The 25457-nt window shown below is 42.9% G+C and overlaps 2 protein-coding genes across 2 annotated transcripts in view; one reads left to right on the top strand and one right to left on the bottom strand.

The window, feature by feature from the left end:
* SLC5A10 (solute carrier family 5 member 10) overlaps positions 1–25457 on the bottom strand; it is a 681053-nt gene that overhangs the window by 399030 nt on the left and 256566 nt on the right. The window lies entirely within an intron of this gene.
* SACK1G (scaffolding CK1 anchoring protein G) overlaps positions 1–25457 on the top strand; it is a 167326-nt gene that overhangs the window by 125414 nt on the left and 16455 nt on the right. The window contains exon 3 of the mRNA XM_085628992.1: positions 20091–20215. Within this exon, the coding sequence (XP_085485118.1) occupies positions 20091–20215 (125 nt within the window). The remainder of the gene's footprint in view (positions 1–20090; positions 20216–25457) is intronic.

The following is a 25457-nucleotide window of genomic DNA, read 5'->3' as shown; positions in this document are numbered from 1 at the left end:
AGTGCTTAATTTGTACCGGGGGTAACAGGTGGCGGGTACGGAACTTGTTTTTCAACACCATACTTTGACCTAGAGCAAGAGAGAAAGGCCGGAGAGGTAGGGCTGTCTGCCCCTCAGAAAGGGTGAAAGAATGAGTGAGAGAAAAATAAGGAAACCTTGACAACGGGGAAAGCTGGCACGCAAAAGACCCAGCAGGAGTGAAATAGACAGATGAAGTGTACGGTTTAAAGAAAAAAAAGCGTCATCAGGTCAAATAATAACTAACCAGCCTTTGTATTCGGCAGCCCGGGGCTCCGGCTCCCTAGACAAACTTTGTGCCCGGGGGCTTATTTATATATTACTTACACATTAATTACTGGGAACAGAGACATGAAAAACACCTGACATAGAGGCTTGAATTATCGAAGCGGTTGCTGCAGTGCTCAGGGTCACAATGCGCTTGTGTTTCCAAGTACGATTATCATGCACTGCGAATAATTCAGATTTAGCACATACGCGGCGGTAGGACCAGCCTTCCGAACTCACTGATGATGGGTGTGCGTTTACGCACTCTCACCACCGGTAGAGGTTGCTTTAATCATGTCTTCATTTTCTGTGGAACAGGAAAAACGCGTGAGAACCTCCGGGGCGGACGTGGTCCGGGAAAGGACATTTTTCGACAGTTATCTGACGTGTTTTGTTTCCTTAGGGAAATGCCGCATAAACGTCGGACGCGGATTCCTACTAAACAATACTGGAAGTCAACAGCATATTTGATTTACTGTGCTGGGCTCCGGCCTCCTGGCCTTTGAGGGGATGTTTACATTATTAACTGCTCTTGCTATAGCGAATCAGCAATTGCTGCGTTATATACGAATTTAAAAGTCTAGCGTTATACTTAATACACTACAAAAGGGTGAAACTATCTGGCACGCGCCTTCCCTGGGGATGGATCATGGTGAGATTTTAGGAGTCTCCATTTTGTCCCACTTAACTCCATCCTCGACAAATTCCCTTAGCTGCTGCTGCTATCCACTCGTTATGTGTATTATTCTAAGAGTTAACATTCACACCTCTTTAAAAGAAAAGGCAACTCGCCCCGACTGCCACAAGCTAGCCACCTACTACTGCACAAAGAAAACGCTCAAAGCCACCTATAGTGTGTAAGTTAGCTCAGTCGGTTCAGCCTCGCTCTCACGATCCTTATATCCGGCCTCTAAAGCGTTAAAAACTGCATGACCCCTTTCGAGGTAAATAAATGTAACTTTCGCCACGCGCCTTGATGACAATAAAACCTAACCTTCGAGCTCCAATGTATGCCCACATACATGGGTCCAAGCCCGTTGATCTGGCCCGTGTTTGACGTTGGTTTGTTTTGCTGTTTTAAATAGCGCCACCATACTGCCTTATGAGGGCTTTAGAGCACTTTGCACACCTATGCAGTCCAAGTAAAAGCAGGTAACACAGTCCAAGTGAATAGGGTGATCATTGTTCATCAAAGGATACATTCTGGCAGCCAGAAGAAAGCGTTTGTCTGACCTCCGATACCATCTTCGCACTCCCCGCCCCCACCCGAAAGCCTGGTCGCCTGTCCAATCCTCCTGGTTTTAGGAATGCACACTATAATAACTGCTGCAGAGAAGCAACGTGACCCGGATATGTGTATGGTGTTGAATCTGCCATAATGCGCATCGCTTTCGGAAGTCCAGACATGACTTTCCAAGTGGGCCAGAAGATTCCATCGCAGACCGCAGTATGCTTTGGCTTTCAGGGATGTGTTGATCGCGCGCCAGTGGAAACACTTGCCCTGTTTAGAAAATATTAAATATTTTTCAGCTGATGCTGAATTGACGTTAAAATGTTTCACGTGACATGCTGCCTCTTTTGGTACACCCAGACAGGCAGCTTTTGAGCGAACAACACTTTGCTTTCTTGGTTTTACTAGTTTCATATTTCTTACTTTAGGAATGTGGTCCGGATTTGCTAAAGGTTTCATAGGTGACAAACAACTCTTGACATACGTAGTTCTCATGTATAGGCGTGGGTGAAATTTGTGACCTGCAAAAAAAAAAAAAAGGCAGCAAACGGGGTAAAAAATACCTTTTGAATGGAGAAATAGACCCAGCCTTGAGGTGGAATGTGCCCTCCACCACACAAGGCACCTACTAGCTTGCAGGGGTACTGCTCACACTAAATCTTCCGGATCCAGTCCGCCACCTGGGAAATTCAAAGGTAAGGAAGCTGTGGCTAGATGTCTCCATCAGATACAGTGTTTAGCGTCTATCTTCGGATCATTTAGTGAATTAAAAATGTAGGCCATGCAGATTTGCTTGGGCTCCACCATACAATCCACATGTTAGTTTGGACGTCTTAATGGCTCAGTGAGTTAAAAACTCGCCACCTAAATATGCAGTGAACTGCAGGTCAGAAGTTCCAGTTCTGCCAAGGCCGACTCACCCTCCATCTATCCGAGGTCAGTAAATTGACTGCAATTAAATTCGTTAATAACACCTGTCACCTACAGTGCTTAGAAATGGCAGAAGTGAGGTATCAAGTGCTAAATAAAAACAATTATCATTGAAATGCTGATTGAATGTGTTGGGTGGGCCCTGAGAATAGCTGCATTCACTTAACCCCTTCAGTGCCACGCCCTTTCCCCTCTCCTGTGCCGGGCGTTGCACTAGTGGGTGGGGTTCATGACGAGATAGTCTCGTCATGGGCACAGCGCAACCGTGCTCCATGACGAGACTATCTCGTCATGGGCACTGAAGAGGTTAAGTCCACTTCCTTCAGACCGACTGGCGCTCCGATGTTACCACAGGCCAACAAGTCCACTCATCTACCAGAGCGTACCGGCTTCCTCGCTTCTCGCCCCATCCTGGTATGGCCATCCTTTAATCACAGCCAACCCGCTTGGACTGCCATTCACTATGCAACCCTCCCGAATCCTGCATCCAGGCCTCCACCAAGGCGGCATTCCCGGTGTCCCATGAGACCTCTGGCAAAGCATGCTAAATAAAGACATTCCCCTCAGCATTTTCCTCGGGCCAAAATCTGAGGCAAACACAAAAGTCCCAAATGTACCATGCACTGCCTTATTAACAAGCATTGGCAAAGACAATAGCTTTCTTGATTGCACTCGAGTGCTGAAAAAAGTACAAAGCATTGAAAGAATGCATTCTGCGGTGCAAAATAATTTAATAAAGGTCTGCTTTGTGTCTGCAGTGCATGAATGAGATAAAGAATGAACTAGTTGATGAAAGTGAGTGCTTTTCAGTGAAGGAGGAAATGTTCACCCAAACAGCCAATAGAAAGAAGGCAACACTAAAGTACTTGTGGGGCTGATCCAAGGTGTGATTGCCAAAATCTCAAGCAAAAAAAAAAGAGGAAAGTTCCTGAGCCGAAGAAGCCAACCTTTTTTAACTAAAGTCATTGCCAGCTACTAATATTATTAGTGTTCTAATAGTGACCACGTAAGATAAGACTACTTTAGTGGCGACCCTAAGCAAGATTACCAGCAGTGATCTCCTCAGTGCATCATGCAGAGATGCCAGCACCAATGTAAAAAGGTTTTTTCAATTTGGAATTCCTCCACATGGGTAATACTGGGCAGTAATAGTTGCAAGGCCCCAGTCACGAGGGTAATATTCGTAATATTACATGATTTATCATTCAAATATAAGCTTTAAATATATTTTGGAAATCCATTTTACCCAAAACATCAGTTTAAGAGATCTGAAAACACACACATTTTCATCACAAAGACATTCCTTCAATTTTGGGATATATATGTCAATTCAACCCAACAAAATATTCTAATTTAGAATGCTGTGTGCACACCGGAGAGCTACGGGTAGCTCATGAGCTACTTGTTGGAGAAGCCTGGTTTAAACAAAAGACCCTTAAAATATGCATACAATACAGTTTGTTCACCATGTTTGGTGTAAGCAAATTGCACATCAAATCTAAAAATGCGTATAGAAAAAGGTACGAGCACAGGAAGGCAGATTACCAGGAGCGCAAAGAGAAAGCCCTTTGCTGTGCCGGTGCTAACAAAACATTAGCATCCGCCCGCCCTCACGGGTCCCTAACCTATAAGCCATCCTTAGACTGCACCACCCTTCCAAAATATGTGGGGGAAACCAAGGCAGTAGTTTAAGAACGGTATTGGGTCTCTCAGGTTATATGTAAGCCGCCATCTTGGATTCCATGTGTTTTTTTTCAATTCGAGACAGAGCCTCCAGCGGCTCTTGAATGGGAGTGATAAGTGCTGCACGGTCACCTGTGAACATGTTTCCCACGTGCAAGTGGCTGGGTGTGGTGCAGCCTGAGTCACGCTGCCTGGCAGCCTTCAGTGAGCTACAGCCCAGATAAGGCAGGCGGTGCAGTCCCACAGCCAGCAGGGGGCAGGCGTCTTTAGCTACAGGTCAAATGTACTTTTGATTTTGGGAGACACGGAGCTCTTTAATCTCTGCGAGTTGATAATATGTTGATATGGGCAGGGCGTGTTGTGTGTTTTCATCGTTTGCCTCTAATATTAAAAATGATAGCGTCAGTGTTATTTATTTTACTTAAAATGAGGTCAGTGGGTTAAAGGGTACATAATTATGCGTTTAAAAACATTTATAATTTTTCCTTACTATTGATGTTTTAAGGTTTAGTGGATTTATTAATTGAAAACTCTTGCCATGTAATTTATATTTAGGTATTTTTCATGCTTCGTTTTGTGATCTGTCTTCAGGGCCTGAAACAGGAAATTACATCTGAGGTGGACAGGGAATGCCGTCCGTCAATGTGTTAAATCAGCTAAAAGGCAAAAGTAAAATATTTAACTTTTATAGTTGTGGAAAGTAAAAGAAAGAACAAAGTTTATTTTCCGCATATGCAGCTGTAATAGACACAATACTGCTCTCTCACCTCTTCTGTTGCCATTTTCAGTTTCCAACGGTTAAAGCAATTTACAAAATGGATGCCCTAGATGGAGATAGTTTTTGCTTGATACGTCTGGCATAACATTAATATCAAGTAGCGACATATTTTTGAGCAAAAAATGTCTTGTAAGCTCATATGAAGGGGCATCAAAGTTCTACCATTTCTTGTCTAACTGATGTATATGAAAACACAAGTGACCAACCCTGGTGAGGGCAAAAATAGGTTCTGCTCTCGAGGGACACCTACGAAACCCTCTTTATTCCATAAGTGTTGTTTGTCTCATGCAAAGCTTTGCAATTTGATATTTATAAAATAATATGTTGTTTGAAGGTCTTTCTATGGACCACTTTCATGTTTTTTATGGCATACCTATTGTGTAAAAGACCAATAATTGAAGTTGGCTTTGAGTCATCTCATTGGCTGGCTTTCTTGTCAGTCTCATATGCGTACTTGTTATTCAGTGGTGTTCCTTCCTCATCTTATGTTTGTCCTAGCCTGGTAGCATAGCTTCTTTACCATCCTTTTTATTGAATGACCTGTATCTATCGAATGCTCCTCTTCTGGGAACCACTTTTTTAGTCGAAGCCTACCAGACATCAAAGCTGTCTAGTTGCGAAAGGCATATTGGGGACATTCCAAAAGCTGATCGAGGAATGCATTGTACTCAGCCTTACCATTGGCTTTGCCTTTTGTCATTCCCATTTTCTTGTGTTCTGTTTGCTCCCTTTGTTTTAGCCCCTGCAGCTTGTGTTTGTCCCTCCCGTTGAGTATAGCCTCTTTACAACCTCTCTCATTGGCCGTACCTTTTCTTCCACAAGTGCTCACTCTCCAGGAACTATTTTTTCAATTTTTAGCTGAGCACTTCATAAGAGTGCATGTGTTTTCCAGCTGTCTCCCATGTATGCTTCCACCCCTTTCACTCTGTCACTCTCACCTGTGTGGTTCTCTGTCCCCCTTCCTTATTCCTTTGCCTCGACCGTGTGCTTCTCTCTATCCTCCCATTGCTTCAAACCTCCCCCCACACGCACCACAATCTCCCAGAAAAAAAACACCCGTATGTGCAGTTTTCTTTTCATTTGCCGATCTAAGTTAGATCAGCTAATAGAAAGACAAAAAAACGGCAGCTTTATGTTTTTTTTCTCATTTACGGATTGCTATCCCACTCATAAAATTATTTACTCATTTAATTCACAGTTTCACTTCTTCTGCAAAACATTTTTCCACTCTGGCTCGCGCTACCGGTGGCAGCTTCCAATCAGTAATGAGATCATCGATAATATCTGTGTAAACCGAATTGTCTTTCGGACTCTTCATCCGTCGGCCGGCAGTCTCTCCTCTTCCCGGATTCCTCCTCGGAGGCAGCACGCCGTGAGCTCACTGGATGTGTGTGTGTGCGTATATATATATATATACTCGGCTGCCCCCTAGCCGCCCCGAGGAGTGTCATGGTGATTGCAGCAGCGGAACCTTTCTCCTTTGAGCTCTTTTCGACTGCACCACACCAACTGACCAACGCAGGCACTCACTCACTCACAGCCCATCGCCTGTTGCATGTATGTGGAGCCACAGAGTGCACGGGACATCAGAGCACAGTGCAAGGGAAACAGGTGCTCTCTGCTGTGTTTTCAAACCTCATTTCTGGTGGGTTTCACCATTAAACGCAGCATTGCAATCAATGCCACCAAGGGACTATCAGCAGCACGTCTGAGGTGTTGCATAAAACAAATAAAAATGGCTCCAAGTAGACACCCAAATAGTGTTTACTGTGCTACGCTTATTACTGCTCTAGGAAAGTAACAAATGCACAGTGCATCGTACCAGTTATATCTGTAGCTTTATTTGTCATTATTATTCTAAATGATATCATTGTTATTAGTAGTGGTGCTGGTATTATTATTTGCTTTAGTAATATATATTTTTTTAAATTACCGATTCAACTCTGATCTGTGAATAAAAAGAAAAAAGCGCCAGTGTGATTCTGTAGGCGCGCGCATGCATTGTGTTGTGAGTATAAAAAAATTCAGCTGGCTGCATCATTGGCTTCTTTCTTTATTTAGCCATGCTGCACAGCATGGCGTAAAAACAATAGGCCCTGAAGACAAGATTGACTTTGCCAATGCTTGTTTTTTGTTGCTTTCAGATCACCATGGGAGTGTATGTATTTTCTTGCTCTCTTGTCTGAGCATCGATTCCCCCTTCACATCCCATTCCCCCGTACTCTGTTTTGCTCCCCTATGTGCCCAGTTTATCTTTTGCGCTCCCCATACATTCCCATCCAGCTTGGCTATTTTTTAAATTAAGTCCCACACACCCATCTCCTCCACTGTTCTTCAGCTTCTGTCTGCTCACCACTACTCGTTGGCGGTGTTCACTTGTTCCTCAACCCACCACTGCTCTTCTTTCTTCTATTGCTCCCTGTGCCTCTCCCCATCCCATTTTTAATTGAAGAAAACACTGTAGGACCAGTAACTTCAATTTGCACGTGTGTGTGTGTATATATATATATATATATTACCTACTGGCGGTCGCCAGTAGGTAGTTATAGTTAGGACCCCTTTTCCATAGGAAATCCGCAACATTCTATTTTGAATAACTTTGGCGCCAGTCGACGAATCCTCGCGAATTTTTCAAAATAGGTGGGGCGCTACGCTCCGCTCCTACCCTGAAAGTCTCGGGGGGATTCGTCAAGCGGGGGCTGAGATAAAAGGGGGGTCCCAAAACGCGTTTTCCCCATGCATTTTTCCATAGGACCTTTAGACACAGCTACAGCCCGAACGGCTGAACAGAATTACTTGAAATTTGGCAGAGAGGTAGCCATAAGGTCAAGGAAGTGCCTTTTGCAGGTCTGGTGTAAATCTGTTCAGTATTTCCGGAGAAAATAGCATTTAAAAGCATATATATATATATATGCGCGCAGGGTGCGCGCACCGTGCGAGCACCGTGCGAGCACCCTAACGTGCGCGAGCGTAATTCTGATTGGTGGTTACATGTTAGTCAACGTTCGAATCGGTCGAAATCAGGAAGTGTCGGCCGCCATTTTGTTTGTTTTCAGTGCGAGAGTGAAAAAGGAAGGTGGCGAACGTGAAAAGGGGGCAGGGTAGAGAGTTCCTGACCCCCTAGCCCTTGTCAGGGAGTCCCTGAAGGACCCCGAAGGCAAAAAAAAAAAATTTTTTTTTTGTAAAATCGCGGGGGTGCGCGCACAGTGCGCGCACCCTGAAAAACACAAAAAAAAAATTTTTTTTTACAAAAAAAAAATTCGCAGGGTGAAAACCAAAAAAAAAAAAAATAATAATTTTTAATACGTAGTTTATTGTAAAATAAATATATAAAAAATAATACATAAATAAATTAGCATTTAAAAAAACGTACAAATTCACTGAAAAAACCATAGGTTTCACACACGTTATAGTTAGGAATTAGCATTTAAAAAACCTTGCTAATTCACTGAAAAAACCATAGGTTTCACACGTTATAGTTAGCTGGACATTTTACTGATAAAAAACCAATGAAATTCCCCCGTTATAGTTACTGTAGGCAACTATAACTCACGCGACCGTAATCCTCTGCTGATGACATATGTGTCTTTATGAAAAAAAAATATTTGTAATATATGTATAGCTAAAATTTAATGGAAGAAGACATGGGCAAATAAGTGTCTAAATACAGTATTAGCATCAGCAGAGGATTGCGGTCGCGTGAGTTATAGTTGCCTACAGTAACTATAACGGGGGAATTTCATTGGTTTTTTATCAGTAAAATGTCCAGCTAACTATAACATGTGTGAAACCTATGGTTTTTTCATATATATATATATATATATATATATATATATATATATATATATATATATATATATATATATATATATATATATTACCTACTGGCGGTCGCCAGTAGGTAGTTATAGTTAGGACCCCTTTTCCATAGGAAAACCTCAACATTCTATTTTGAATAACTTTGGCGCCGGTCGATGAATCCTCGCGAATTTCTCAAAATAGGTGGGGCGCTACGCTCCGCTCCTACCCTGAAAGTCTCGGGGGGATTCGTCAAGCGGGGGCTGAGATAAAAGGGGGGTCCCAAAACGCGTTTTTCCCATGCATTTTTCCATAGGACCTTTAGAACGAGCTACAGCCCGAACGGCTGAACAGAATTACTAGAAATTTGGCAGAGAGGTAGTCCCTAGGTCAAGGAAGTGCCTTTTGTAGGTTTGGTGTAAATCTGTTCAGTAGATTCTGAGAAAATAGCCTTTAAATCAATATATATATCTGAGCCCGCTTACGGTACGCTTACCGTACGCTTACCGTAAGCGTACGGTGGCGTGCGCGAGCGCGATTCTGATTGGCTCTTAGATCTTAGTAAACATTCGAATCGGCCGAAACCAGGAAGCGGCGTCCGCCATTTTGTCTCTCGCACTGAGTGTTGTTTATCAAACATGTTGCCCAAAAACATGTTACGGGGCTGTTTTGACAACTCCCTCCCACATAGTCATGTTGAGGGAGTCCCCAAACATCCCCCAAGAGCAAAAACGGTTTTATTTTTTTTTCGGCAATTTCGCCGAGTACGCTTACCGTACGCTTACCGTAAGCGTACGGTAAAAAAAAAAATAAAAAAAAAACACTATCCACACTTACCCCACCCCCTGTGCTTTTGGTGGCCGTAGGCCACCAAATGTACAGGGCTTATTAATAGGTAAAAAAAACTAAATTTTGGCAACATGAAATTATAAAATCGAAATAAAAAAAACACTATCCACATTGACCCCACCCCCTGTGCTTTTGGTGGCCGAAGGCCACCAAATGTACAGGGCTTATTAAAGTTGATAAAAACCGTGCATGGAACGAACTGCGTTAAGTGGGCGCGCACGCCTCGAATGGCGTAAAGTAACTTAGCATTTAAAAAACCGTACAAATTCACTGAAAAAACCATAGGTTTCACACACGTTATAGTTAGGAATTAGCATTTAAAAAACCTTGCAAATTCACTGAAAAAACCATAGGTTTCACACATGTTATAGTTAGCGGAAATTTTACTGATAAAAAACCAGTGAAATTGCCCCGTTATAGTTAGTGCTGGCAACTATAACTCACGCGACCGCAATCTTCTGCTGATGACATATGTGTCTTTATGAAAAAAAAATATTTGTAATATATGTATAGCTAAAAATGTATGGAAGAAGACATGGGCAAATAAGTGTCTAAATACAGTATTAGCATCAGCAGAGGATTGCGGTCGCGTGAGTTATAGTTGCCAGCACTAACTATAACGGGGCAATTTCACTGGTTTTTTATCAGTAAAATTTCCGCTAACTATAACATGTGTGAAACCTATGGTTTTTTCAGTGAATATATATATATATACATACACACACATATATTAAATTGAAGTTACTTTAGTCATTTTAGTTTACTGTTCGAAAACCACCATGTCATGAATGCATCATCGCACTGGGGCCGCCTTTTGCCTTCTTTTCTTATACTCTCTTTATTGTAACGGCAGATGCTGAACTACAACAGGCATTTATCTTCTTTTTTTTGTTGTCAATTCTGTTTAGTTTCATAAAAAGCATTGGAAAAGGCAAAAGATTGACTAACATGTTTCAGCAGTGAATCTTATTGGCATTACCAATGCTTGTTTTGCATGGGAGGTGTTCCTCAAAAGCAGTGTTAGTATGCAGAGTTATACGTAGTCTGCACCATCACTAGTCTGTCGATCTGTTTAGGTTAGGTTAGGCTTCCTCCCAGCATAATTCAACAAGGGGGTGCTATGTTGCGTGACCCGAAGAAAGCCTTTACGGTACAACAAATATATTTTTTGTGTGCTCTGCCATCCACCATGCTCAGGACCGCCTACCAATAATATTCATGGCTAGACTTGCCATGTATGTTTGCTCACCTAAAAATACATTGCATTCTCCTTGTGATACGTAAAGTACTGACAGAAAGTTCGCATCTGGAGCCTGTAGCCCGCACTGCCTGCCTATAGCAATGCTTCTTTGATCTCACACAGACATTCTCTCCTTTGCACGCACTCTTCAATAGTTGCAACAAGCCAGTGCTTGATTGAACTTGTGAAAATGAACAGGAACCGAAGGACACCCTGTTACCTGCTGTAGAGGCCCTCAGTAAATGTTGTGTAACATATAAAAGATCTTAAAATGGGTAAGTTACCGTTATAGTCCAATGCTAGTGTCCAGCACACTTAAGTGATGCAAAGTAGAATAAGGTATTGCTGGTAGTAGAACCACAACTCATACCATAGAGCATTGGTCCTTGGAAACATCTTCTCATGGGCCTAAAGGTACGTCCTGGGTTGTGGCCGAGGACCTCATTGATGCTGGCAGCAGAGGTAGGGCATAAAATAAGTACATCATGAGGGGGGCGAATGATATGAGTCGTGGAATGCATTTTTGGATATTCATTCCCTACAATTCTTTAAATGAAGTCACTGGTCTTTTTAACTTCGATCTGAACAAACACTGAGTCTGCGTGTGACTATTGACCGAAATCTGAGAAATGGAGGAGCTGCAGAGAGACACATACCAGGATGTTGCTGCTGTCCATACCGAGGTGGCCGACATCCACACCGAGGTGACAGGCATCCACACCACACCAAGGTCGACAGCATCCACACTGGACCTCAATGTTTTGAGGGAATTTTATCTGCTAAATGTGATACATAGCTAACGTACATATGTACAGCTGTCATGTAACTTTTTAGGCAGTGGACATATGATGTAATTTGGAGTGCAAAGTGTCATCAGTGTGTAATGAGCATTTGCATGTGACATGATGTGTTCCACAACACTAATTGATGGTACATTGGTGTACAACTTGACCTTCATGACATCAAGATGTGTTATGAGTAATAGTTAGATTTGTTAGATTCTGGACCTTGTGTGAGCACTGTGTAAATCTCACACTTGAATCCATCCTATTTGGTAATGTTTCTTCTGGAGAGTGAAGAGTATTGGAACGCCATTGCTAAGTAACTGTATCCGCCTTGGATACTGCTCACGAACCGTCTACTGCCCGAGGATCTTTCGAAAATGCAGCACCATCTTCTTGTGCCATTGACTGCTTACCTTCAAACATGTTGCTTAGAAACAGGCTCAGGTAAGGGTGTGAGTGCTTTAAAAACATTTCTTGGAGTGTACCCCCAATAAGGTTCCAGTTCACCTTGACGGGTAGGCACCACCACCCCAACCCCACCATTAGATGCAGCCCTATGGGTAGATTTGTTTGCAGCACTAGAGGACTCAAGACCTGATCCTGACTTTACCAAAATATGCTGGTAACACCCTTAGCAATAATCTGGGCCTGAGCTCCAACAAAGTGCGATGTTCCTTCGGAGCGCTGTAGAGACATCTCCCCACCGGAGCCTTCTTCACCCCATTCGTGGCTTAGTGTTCAAGATGGAAACTGTCAAACCAATAAACATGGTTTACATTGCTGGCCTCCATCTGACCAAAGTGTGCGCTCTTGGGCAATTACAGTTTCAGCATAGTCCTCTGCTCCTCTTTTTTGTATAGATTGGTAGTGCTTCTAATCAGGCTAAACACTGGTAGTGATTAAGTCATAAGAAACCTTGATTAAAACCCAGTGCATGTTGCATGTTATCCTGCTGGAGGACCCATGGCACACTTCCTAGGCATGGCACAGTGGAAAAGCTGCGACCTAGTAACATTTCTAGAGGCGGTTCTCCTACTTGATCACATTGTTATGCCTCGGACACGTCATGTTCTCACTATGACTTTGTTCCCTTATTTGCTATTGAGAACTTCCACGCAGGCTATTTTCAGGGAATGAGCACCAAGGATCCTTTCCTAGGATTGGCCCAAAGGGCGGTTTGATTCAGGCAAGATTATGGTTTAATCATGTTTTTGTGGATAAACGCGGCTAGATAACAGATTATTAATGCCCTCCTTGACGACCAGGGTTCCAGATTAGTAAAACACACTAATGCATTATTGCATATAAAGTTCTGTCGATGCTTTTATATTATAATGTATCATTCCCATAATAATGTGTGGGCATAAAATTGCAATCCTTCCCTTAGTGGTAGAAAATAGATTCTTGGAATCACGAAGGTGTATTCCCCTTTTTCACTGACAGTAGAAATTATCAAAATCTTAATCCAGCACATAACATGGGAGCTCAGGCTGTCTGCAGGCCTGGCTTGATAGCACAGCTGTATATAAGACATAATGTTACTAGTTCTTTAAAATATACATATTTGCTATTTGCTGTTTGGTGTATCATTCCATCCCCTAGGAAGTACTTGCTTTGCAAAGCATACAGGATTATTTTAAATATGAAAAGTACCTTCAATCACTACACATTCTATTATTTATCTATCTTGTGTATTTTACAAAGGCAGCATCCTTATTTTTACTATAGTAGTTTTAGAATTGTTTTGTAAGGATCGAATGTGAGACATACTATCACCACCTTAATTTCCACCATCACTAAACACCATTCGACCACCGTTACAACCACTGCCGCCCACATGGTCAGTCAGAGTACTGCTAGTGTGAGGCACTATTAACAAAGGTGTAATACCTCTCACACGGGTGGCTTGTGTTTACATTTGCTGTAAATGCAGCTGCCCCCGTCCATAGGGATAGTTCGTGGCCAATCAGCATTCATTGTAGTGCACATGGTGATACTAATGTCTCACAAGCAGCCCGCATGTTCACTGCAGAGTTTATTTCTGTAACTGGTAAGGGAGCTGGGGAAGCTTCTAGAAACAAACACACCAACATGACAAACCACCCTGTTCCTCTTTCCCTCTTCACTTTCACCCTGCTAACAAACAGCTAACAAAAATGACCATCCTGTTCCCACTCTATTTTTCTGTTCCCCCAGAATGCTTTGAGTTGGAATAGGGTGGCAGAAGCACTATAAAAACAAAAAACACATAGCATTGTATTCTCTTAATTTACATGTTCCCTTCCAACTAATGCTTCATTTTTAGCACTTTTATGTATCCTCACTTTGAAAGGGCCTCAGGACCACATAAAGCACAGTCGCGGCTGTCATGACTTGTGGGTGGGGGCTCACGCAGAGAGGGGTTCGCGCGGGCGGGTTAATAAAAATTAAAAAAAATTCAACTTACCTTCGCTTGCCCGGTCCGGTCCCGTCCCTCCGAGTCCCAGAAAGCAAGCAGTCTCCCTCTCCTCCCCTAAGCCAATCACAATGGCAGCGTTATGATTGGCTGGTACGCCGACCACACAGGCGTCTATGGGGAGGAATGCGTATGACTGGTTTGGTCGGCCCTAGGGCTGACCAGTCAGCGCCTACAACAGTGGGCAAGCCACTCCTCCCCTGCCCTGCAGCAGGACTGCCCATCTGCCCGCCCCCAACCAAACCCTTCTGCTTTCTCGCAGTGCGAGAAGCAGAAACATAAAATGGTATTTATAATACCATTTTATGTTTCTGCTTCTCGCACTGCGAGAAAGCAGTAGGGCGACGCTCCTCCGCCCACATGGAGGAGCCGCCCCTGATAAAGTAAGTAAAGTAAAGCAACCACAATGGCAACATATGTTTTATCTTTTTTTTATACGTGTATATGAGGGCTACACAAATAAATCAGGGGTATCTTCTCAATATTGATATCTTCTCAATCTACTTCTTTCTCCAGTCTGGATACTCTTTTTACCATTTTGTTTCAATTGGGTTTATCTTTCTTCTGACTTGTCCTTTTGATCCACTTTGATCAGCTGAAACCTTACAGGTCCCACTAGATTGTATGATTCCCCATGCCCCCCTTTGACCTTGTGTGTTCCCCCCTTTGTTCTTTTGGTTGTTAGGTTATCTCATTTGTTCCATTTTGTTGTTGTACTCATACTTATGCCACTTGTGTGTTCCACCCTTTGACCTTGGTTAAGTTACCTCATTTGTTCCATTTTATTGTTGTACTCATACTTGCGCCACTTTGTACAGCGCTCTGATACCCGTATGGGTCATGTTCAGGCTTTATAAAACTTTTCAAATAAATAAATAAAATGAGTAATGCTGTTTTCAGCATCTCTTATAAAGTTTCAGAGCTTTCTCCACGCCCAATAGATAGACACAAAAGGTATTAGGTAAGAGAGAAACTCGATAAATTATAAAACAACAATTTTTGTCCTTTTCGGATTAAGATTGGAAGCGTTATTGGAAGGTGTAAGACCCTTCCAGTTTCCATTCCAAGAGGAGTAGCAGTGGTTGAAAGGTTGTTACTCTCCCTTTTCTTTCTTTTTTTTTTACTGTTTTTGATTGCAGCAGCACTACCTGTTCCGCTTGCACTCAAAGTTTTTTAAAAGGTTGAAACTATGACCTCGTGTTTTATTATTCGGTCCAAAAAAGACTTAGACGCATTCACCTTTATTTACCAATGAAGCAAGGCTCATTAGGTATCCCCATCTACACATTTATTACTCTGCAGCACTTGCCTCCTATTAAACTCAGTTTACATTTCCTAACTTTGACCATTATTTTGATAAGTTTGTCAGCAGTAACTTTAGATACCAGTTTTCAAAGTAACCCTCCTGCATTTATCTCAATTCCTAGGAATCTCAAATTGGTAAGATTTAAGACCCTGATGGAGATAATCAAAAATGCCTATACTCCAGTCTGAAAATTCCTCAAGTTCATGCCATTTTCATATTATATGACTGCATAACTTTTCCCATCTGTATCACAATCTTGGGTGAAAGCATGGGCGAAGTATAATATAATTTATTTAAAATGTTTATTTTCAGAAGTACAGTTGATTCCTTGGGATTTTATTGAGCCGAGAATTGATAAAGCAAATTCCCAAGCATCATCAAGTCTTTAACTTTGGGTGGAATTTCAATAGCAGCTGATAGGGCAGGTAAATTGCTTGCTCAAAATAAGCAGTTTAAAGGGATTGGTGAATGGTATAGATATTTAACAGTTGTCTCATTACTGTATTTGATTTTCCAAAAATGGCAGAACGACACTGGGATTAGTATTACATGCAAAATGTTGCTTGAAGTGTGTGGATTTAGTGTTTCATGCATAAGAGGAGAACATTTGCAAAGGATGCAGTTCTATGCCAAGTGGATGCTTTACCATACACCAGCTTTAGCCCATAACTTCAATAATCTTATTTCAAGCAATCACCGAGGTGCCGTAATGACAGTAACAGCCTAGATTCATATGGCTTGGGCCTGTCACAATTAGAGACATTTTGGTGTGATATATTCTTCTTTATCAGTGCATCATCACAAATCTTTTACGCCCACCCCATCAAATTTTGAAATGGTTGAGTCAATTGTGCAGGGTGATTGCAAATACCTAGGGCAACTCAAAATTGATCACATACATAACAATAATACATAACCTGAGCATAAAGAGGACAAGAACAACATATTATGAACCACTACAAAAATTAATTTTATTAAAGCGATCCAATAAATATTGATAGTAAAATGTCCACATGCATATTCCTTTCATATCAGACAATCACTCAAACTCCATGCTAAGCTCTCAGAACAAAACATACAAAGACAATATACAGTTACAAAAAACAAGAAATAATCTGTTCTTTTCTCATTTACAAAATATATTTCATTTTTAAAATCTTATTTATCTATATATTCATGATGCCATGATCGATGGCTGAGGGACAACTTCTGTGCAAATGTTGGAGCATTACAATAACACTCAGTGGCTGAAAGCTGTATAGTATCTATGCGCGATTCGGCACGAAAGTGCCTTTGTCAGGAAAAGCCACAAGTTACAATTTCATGATTCCACAATGTAAAGGAACCAGTGGCGGTGCGTCCATTGGGGGCGTTGCCCCCCACCCCCCCATCCCCCCGCCCGCGCCCGCAGCTCCCTCGACGTCTCTGAACTTAGTTTACTTAAGTTCAGAGACGCCGAGGGAGAACTGACAATGCATGTCAGTCAGCATGACGTCGGACCGTGGGCGGTCCAGCGTCATGTTGACTGACATGCATTGTCAGACCAGCCAGGGACAGGCAGCACTGCAGCACAAGTGCGCATGAGTCGGCAAGGTGAGCTAATTTTTAGCCCGTGCCCAGTCATGCGCACTTGTGTTTTCACGGACTTGCGCATGCCCATTTGGAGCCCCTCGGTCTCCTAATGGGCAGGCGGCGGGCCAAGAGTAAGCTGTGCCCTCAGCCACTCTTGGCGCTGCAGCAGCGCCAGGATTGGCTGAGGGGTTGCCACTCCAGTGCTGATGTGCTGTTCCTGTTTGAAGAGGGCAGAGGCGCCAACGCGGACCAGGAGCAGAGGCGGTCAGATAAGTTTTCGTCTTAATTTTAATTGTATTCTCCCGTGCGACCCCCCCCCCGCGTCACCCCTCCCTCGCAGCCCCCCCTTGCCACTGCTTCCTCGCTCTTTGAAGAATATTTTTGCGTGCATTGGAAAATAAAATGCATACTGCGCGCGGCTCCGTAGTCACAAACGTGGTCTTTTTAAACCATCCTGCTTTCGTTTTTTAATGATATAAGCAATGGGCATTAGGTCTCACTAGGCGCTATAGATAGATAGTTCATGATGTTCAACCGATTGTGAGATGTGCTCTGTCGTAAGTCACTGCTTGAGTCCAGTTCTCCCGCTGTTGGCAGCTGCCTCCCCCCTCCTTTGTTCCCCCTCTTCCCTCTCTGTCTCGCTCCTCCTCATGTAGTAAAAACCGGTCGTAAAAACCGGTCGAGACTTAAAGAAACAGGTATTACCTTCTCTTTCCTCCTTTGGTTTATTTGCTTCCTTGTGAAATGGATCCAAAAAAGAAAAACACTTGCTGGAAACGTAGTCTTTTGCTGACATTTTTCAATTTCTAAGTGCAGCCTCAGGGTAGAGAGAAATAAAATATTCAAAATATGAAAAATAACTAACTTAAGCAAGGTGGCCATATTGATTTATTCACACCTAAACACATTAGCGCCACATTACAGTGTTTGCCAGTGAAGCCCTACTTTTGTTGCCTCCTCGCTCTTTGAACAACCATGTTTTCCCGGGGTGGAAAAGCACACTATTCCTGGAGGTACTGAAATACCTGCTTCTTGGGTGCGTGCATTGGAAAACAAAATGCATACTGCGGCTCTGTAGTCACAAACGTGGTCTTTTGAAACCATTCTGCTATTGTTTTGTAATGATAAAAGCAATGGGCATTAGGTCAGCTCCGTTACTCTCACACGTTCCTTTCTGCACCCTTGTTCCCTTATGTCACTGTTTCCTTCTCTTTCTATTCCCCAGTTAACTGACTTTTCTCTCTTGCTCTGGGGGTGAAGGCCGATGATGAGAAATACGCCCCGGACCGGACGCCGGACATTAAGAGAGTGTCAGCGCTAAGCGCCCACCACTTGCAATCACCGGTACATATTAGGCGCTATAGTAGAGTCTAGAGATAATTCATCCGATTCTTGTGTGAGATGTGCTCTGTCGTAACTACTTGTCATTTGCTATGATGGGGGAATGGAGGTGCAGAGACAGAGAAAGAGACGAGGGAGGAAGGGATACTGAGATGTAGGAAGGGATAGAAAGCAAGATGGATGTGACAGCAACAAGATAGGAAGAGATAGCAAGATAGAAAGAGGAAGCAAGATAGGGAGAGAGGAGAGCATGGGGGTTGCGAGACAATGGAAGGGGCAGCAAGAGACAGTCACCGGGCAGTGTCAGCAGCACCCAGCCAGTGACAGAGGGGGGGGAGATGCTGAGATAGCGAAAGAGATAAGGTAGGAAGAGATACTTAGATGATGGGAAAGTGAGAGTGTCACTGGAAGAGAGTGACGCCGATAGAGCAGCTTGCAGCCACTAACAGGTGAAGGTGGTGAATTCTGGGAGAGATAGGTAAAGAGAAAAGTGACAGTTCACAGAGGCACTTTCACAATTGCTTTATTAACCTTCCTGCTTTCTCAAATTTGCTTGAAAATGCACCATTTTTCTTCTCTTTTTTCAAAATTTTCACGGGAAGAGAATCGCAACGAACCCCCCCCTTATGGTGGTTCGGGCTCGCTCGCTACGCTCGCTCGCAACGGTGCAGTATACCAATCATTTTACGCTCACCACTTTCAAATGTCACCAGCCGCCCCTGAAAGGAACCTATGAGACCGGATGTAGAAGTGTGTCTGAAGCTCTATGTAGTGGATAATGTCTTATAAAGCGAGCCGAGCTGTTAGGCAATCCGGTGCAGAGAGTTTGCATAAGGTAGCTGTTCCAGTACAGCCGTACTTGTCAGCTACTACAGAAAATATGTCCGAAGAATAGTTATCACATATATTAGGATGATGCCGGGTGATTCCAAAAATTATCGAAGAGTTTGAAATCGTTACATCCTATGTTCGATATGTCGAAGTCAGCAGCCGAACGCCGTCCATTGTGCAGGGTTCATAAATATACATTTTTGAATGCAATAAGGGATGGATTTTATAAAAGAAAATGAAGAAGATTTGCTTCGCAGTTGAATTTTACATAATGGCTGGCCATGTTGAATGGTCAGAAATATGAGAGGACAAGCTGTCAAATGTAGGACAGTTGAATCAAGTAGCTGTGTTTTAAATTGGAACAGTACTTTATGAATTGTTCAAGTATTTAATCAATGAAGATTTTTACGACGGAGTAATTTAATAATGTGTGTTTTTTCTTTTTGCAAGCATTGTATGAAATCCAATAAAAAGGAAATACTGTTTTGATATTCATGTTGGTCTGGAGTGAGAGCCTGTCAGTAAAAAACAACAGTTTTTGCTGAAATATGACTCTACCCCGTTGACTGTGTTTGCGACCTCCAGATTCTTGTTCTCTATGTGGTGCTCTAGAGGAGCCAAACTTAAGGAGAAAGCTGCACTAACTGTTTAACTGTCAGTACCCTTCTGCATTTACTAGGGAATTTCAATACCACTTTGAGTGGCCTGTTTTTATCTGTTTTTATTATTTTAAATACTATTTATTGTTCTAGGTGTATTGTTTAATCATGTACGCTTTGTATTGCTGCTCATTGGTGATCAATTGGTTGTCTTATGTAATTATGTATTTTTCGCTTTTATTGTTTTTAACCGATAATACAGCTTTTTGACTGAGTGACAAAAAACAATAGTGAATCATATCTCTCGACTGGTGAAATGTTTGTCATTTTAGGTTGAAGGCTGTGGCTGCCACCCCAGAAAGCTCTCTCTTCTTACAGCTCCTCTTTTTATCTTGTGCTTGTTGTAGAACCTCCGAGTTCAGAGCATCGGAGGGACGGAATTCCACACCCGCGGTTCCACCAAGTTCAAAGGCGCCCTGGCACAGAAGTTCATATTTGTGGATGGGGATAAGGCAGCCTGCGGGTCCTACAGGTAGGTACCAGGAGCCACACTTGCTCTCCCTCGCTGTCTGTCTCTCCTCTCTTCTCTCTTTCGCTGGATCATTCTCCTTCTCCTGGGTTTTCTCTTCTTTTCCAGTTTCTTCTATTCTCTGCAATAGGCATTCTCTCTCGGTCTGTCATTCTCACCTTTTCTCATTTTTCTTCTGCTTCTTCTTTAGTTGTCTTATTGTCTCCGTTGCTCTCTCACAGTCTATCCCCAGTTTTTGCGTTCTAAGACCCTCTCCTTTCAGGATCCTCTTCCTCCCCTCTGTTTCTCTTTATGCTCTTTAACCTCTTTTTCTTTCTCACTTTTCCTTCATTACAATGTTGTATCTGTTTAGTTTTCTTACTTCTGCCTCTTTCTCCCACTCTGTCTTCTCATATGCTTCTCTTGTGTCTCTCTCTGTCGTTCACTTTCTAACTCTCGTATTCTCTCTCACCACCGCTGCCTTCTCTTTGTAGGTTTCTTTTCCTTCCTTCCCTGTGGCTCTCATGTTCTTCCCCCTCCTTCTTTATTACATTGTCTCTCCCTGCTGCCTGACCTTTTATTCTTTCATTTCTCTCTTTATAATTTTAACATTCACTTTTCTGTCTTACTTTCTTATTGGCTCTGTGTCTTAATGTTATATAGGTATATGTGTGTGCATGCAACAGAGTTGGATCAACGCAAAAACCCTTGAGAAAAGCATCTTTTGCATAGAACATTGGCCACGTTAAGTGTCTGTAAATTAAATTTGAAAAATGTTATGTAGATTAGTCGAAAAGGGAGAATTTACAGGGGATTAAGTAGAAGGTTTGGGAAAACATTATGCTGTGCACCATATCCTGTGCCCTGTTGATACTTTACAAACAAGAAGGTGATGGGTGGCATTCCTAAATCAATGTCGGGCACTAGTAATTGATCAGGGCCTTATTCCAGTCCATCATTTTTCACCCACTATGACAGTGCAGACAGAGTCCCGCCTTATGCAAATCAGTACTGACACTGCTCCTCATGGGAACTCACCGACCCGAACTGCCAAGGGGAGAGGCCTTCTCTAGGAGGGATCACAAGCAACCACCAACCAGTTTCTGCCTATTGGGCCTCATCAGTAGTGTAAGCTTGAATCTTGTAACCATGGGGACCAGGTGGTACTTTTGGGTAGATGCAAACGTGTATCACAACAAAACAAGGAAAATGTGTTAAATGGAATTTATGATTCTTCACACAGAAGACAAATACTGTTTTTTGTGAAAAATAATTTGAAGTCTAAAATGTCAATAGAAAGGAAGCTATAATTACAGGCTAAAAAATAAAAAGAGGCACTGGAGTTTGCCAGTTATGGTGAGCTACACAATCGCAATTCCCCTTAATGCACTTTTCAAACCTGCACACTTCATGTCACAGATGACATCACAATTGAAATTATCAATGACATTACCGGCGACATCATATATCACATTTCCATTTCTCAAAATGTCATGACCCCCCAATGGATGGATATTATTTCCCCAATATTCATAACAGCCATAAGGAGAAATAATGTGAATTTCTTCAGTCTGTTAATACACCTCACAAATTATTGAGATCATTTCTTATATGAGATCCAAGCTTGCACCACCACCCTGATGCAGAGGAAATGTGTGCATAAAAGTTGGTTTTGCCGAAGGGGTCTATGAAAATAATATCAGGGAATGGCCTGGATAAAAAGACAGTTATACTGCGCCTTTACTCTGAAAAAATGATTAACAAAAAGAAAGCTGACCAAAAGTAATTCCAAAATTGCAAAGAATTTTCCTCTGGAACTTCTTAGTTTACAGAGTTTGAAAAACAACAAAAAAATAGAAAAAAACGTTTGCTGAAAGGAGGTCTTTCAAGAGAAAAAATAGCAAATCCCCACTTTTAGAAGGCAAAAAAAGTTTGAGCATGAAAATACTCCTGCAATTTTATTTTTACTAAACATCTCCAGCAGGCAATGGTCGGTAAAGGAGAAATGCCGGCGTACTTCACATGCTGTGTAAATTATGAGGTTTGTCAACTTAACTCACCTCTGAAGACACAGTATTCCTCTTGTATGAATACAATGCAGGCACTAGAGCTGTTCATTTTGGACAGTCTTGTATAGATTTATACTATACATTGTATAGATTTATACTATACATAATAGCTGTATACCAGTCACACCACTGCCAGCCATATAAGAAATGAGTATCCAGGATCCAAAGAGAAAACCACCAGATGCAATAGACAATGCAAAAATAAATAGATTTTTAGGTCGATTTCTGTTACGAGGCATATTGTGGCCTACCAACGAAACAGCTTCAAGTCCGCACATAGCGCGGAATTCGCACACTGAGCAACTCCGCATGCTCTGGATAAAGCAGATCATCAGTCCTGATCCAGACTGACTTGAGCGCCGCTTTTGACCCGGAGTCTCACAAAACTCTACTCGATGGCCTATAGGGCATTGGCATAGGCGAGTCTGCTCTGTCTTGTTTCGCCTCCTTTTGATCTGAGCGCTCCTTCCAGGACACCTCTCCTCCTCATAGCTCCCAACCTCACACTTAACACTATGGCATCCCCCAGGGCTCTCCATTGAGCCCTACCTTGTTCAATATATACATTCAACCTCTGGCACAGGTCGCTAAATTCTCAGGGCTTGTGCTGGTCTCGTATGCTGACGACACCCAGCTTTTTTTCCCCCTCTGTGGCAATCCTACGCAAGACATGGCCAACCTCCAAAAGGGAATGCTTGCTGTAGCAGAGTGGATGAACAACAACTATTTTCGCCTGAATACTAATTAAAGTGAAATACTTTTACTAGGCAAACATGCTCACATCTGGGACGACTATTGGTGGCTACCTCCCTTGGGTCTCCCCCCGAAGTCCTCTTTCAAAGACTTAGAAGTCTGTATGGACGGCACTTTGGCCTTTCAGGCACAAGCCATATCAGTAGCCAGCACTTCCTTTGGGCTTATGAGAAGCCTTAAACGCATCCTGGGCCACTTTGATCCACGCACGCATCAAACCAGCATTCAGGCGGTAACTCTGTCCTGGTTAGAAACTGGAACATTACAAATCTGTTACCAGAAGACTCCATCTGCCCCGAACACTGCAACTAGGCTGCTGTTCTCCCTTCCAAATTTTGCTCTACCTCCAGTCTTTCCCGCAGGATGCATTGGCTCCCTGTGGACAAGCGCATTCATTTCAAGACTCTGTGCATCACCCACAAGATCGTGCAGTCCCAGTGGGCCACCCTCCTGTCTAACCTCCTTTCACCCTACCGGCCTTTGCAGCCTCTGCACTTTGCCGACCATACCCAGGGCATTATTCCAGAGTCTGTATGGTAAGGGATGGCGGCCGCACTTTCCGTGCCCTGGCACCCGTCACTGGATCGCACTCCCTCTCTACAGCAGGAAAATCCAGAACCACTTGCCTTTTAGGAAATCTCTTAAGACACGGCTTTTCTCCACCTAACCTCTCCCCCTTTCCTTCCGTGATGCCAGCAGTGGTAGCTTGTCTCTGGGCCCAGCGCTGGAAAGCCCCATTGTTGGGGCAGCTATGCGCTTTACAAAGCTTTTAACTTAAAATAACATAGCATGGCTTTGAGCCTGCCTATTCCTTACCATTAGGTGGCTTTTCTTGACACTCATTTGCATTTGCCTACTTCTTATTCATGCCACAGCCTGTCAATAATGTATTTGTCCCTCCCACGGATCACTACCTCTTTACTATCTTTGTGATTGGCCAGCATTTCACCTTCCACTGCTTGCTTTTCAAGTGCTACCTTTTTTTTTGTGTGAAGCACTCCATGAAAGTGTGTTTCTTTGAGTTGATTCCTTTGCGTACTTCTCTACCCCTGCAGTCCATGTTGCTCTGTCGCTTGACTGCTTCAATCCGCCTCCCTTCCTTTTTAGGTCTCACATAGACAGCGTATGCACGCATGCGCTGTCTCTTCGCGACTTTTTGTTTATTGTTACTGGGTTTGGAGCCCTGCCCATTCGTTACCAATGGTGAGCTTCAAAGCCCTTCTCAGTTGCTTGCTTCCTGCTGGTCAGTTCTGCGGTCGGCACTTCCCTCTTCTTGCATGTGACCCTCCCAAGAGCATGGCCCAAGTACTTGAGTCCTTACACTGCTTGCACTTTCTTTTTGTTGAGCCACTCTACAGAGTGCATCTTTCCTAGCTGGCTCTTTCATTTGCTTTTAGGGTGTCTAGCTTGACTTTGTCTCTCCTGTGAGTACTCGCTCTCTATAAACTGGGCCTTAAATCTTGTTCTTATCTGGTCTCATTTGCTGTGCATTCAAAGACATGGGTCAAATGCCAGGCTTGGTGTTCCAGGTAACTTGGTATTTACTTTTCTTTCCCTCACTTCTAAGTGAGATCATTTATGTGACATGACAATGCATCCTGAGTGCCAATGCGAGAGGACAGGCTGTTATATTTTCTAGTACTCAAAAATGAACTATGCTGATATTTCAGAATAGATCAGAATGAAAACAGTATAAATGAAGCACATATTTTTGTAATTTTGTAGTGTGGTGAAAACAATTTAATACGATCAAAACAAATCAATATACTTGGTGATGACATTTCCACACACTATAATTTGTGCGCAGTAAAACTGTATGTCTGTGAAAATATAATGGCCATATTCAATTAGAAATGTGTTGTCTGTTATGGCAGTGTGTTATTGCAGCATGCATACTCCACACCATGCATACTCCACAATACGCCACACTTTACACTACTCCTCTTTACAACACTCTGCACCACTTAACTCTACAACACTACTCCACTATATGCCCTTCCACTGCCCCTCCATGCCATGCCACTCCACTATAAGACACTCTACGACATAGCTTGCCACTCCATTCCATGCCCCACCACTCCACACCCCTCCATTCTACACCCCTCCACTCCATTCTACTCTACTCCAATCGACCCCACTTCACTACGATTCCAGTCTACCATACTCTAATCTACCCCACTCCAGTGTATCCCACTACACCCTAATCTATCCCACTCTACTCCACTCCAATCTACCCCACTCTACTCCACTCCAATCTACCCCACTTTACTCCTCTCCAATCTACCCCATTCCACTCAGCCGAGATTTCTGTACCCTGTGGTTCTCTGCTGCCCATTAGCGTTCTTTGATTTACATGTTGCTAGTTGCTGCATTAATTTGAGGCACAGGCAATAACGTCACGAGGATATGTCTACAATGTAATGTGTAAGTGTTGACCTACAAAG

This window comes from Triturus cristatus, chromosome 10 (assembly GCF_964204655.1).
Source record: "Triturus cristatus chromosome 10, aTriCri1.1, whole genome shotgun sequence".
Taxonomy (NCBI): Eukaryota; Metazoa; Chordata; class Amphibia; order Caudata; family Salamandridae; genus Triturus; species Triturus cristatus.
Note: the sequence above shows the minus strand (reverse complement) of the source record. Positions and strands in the feature narration are given on the sequence as shown.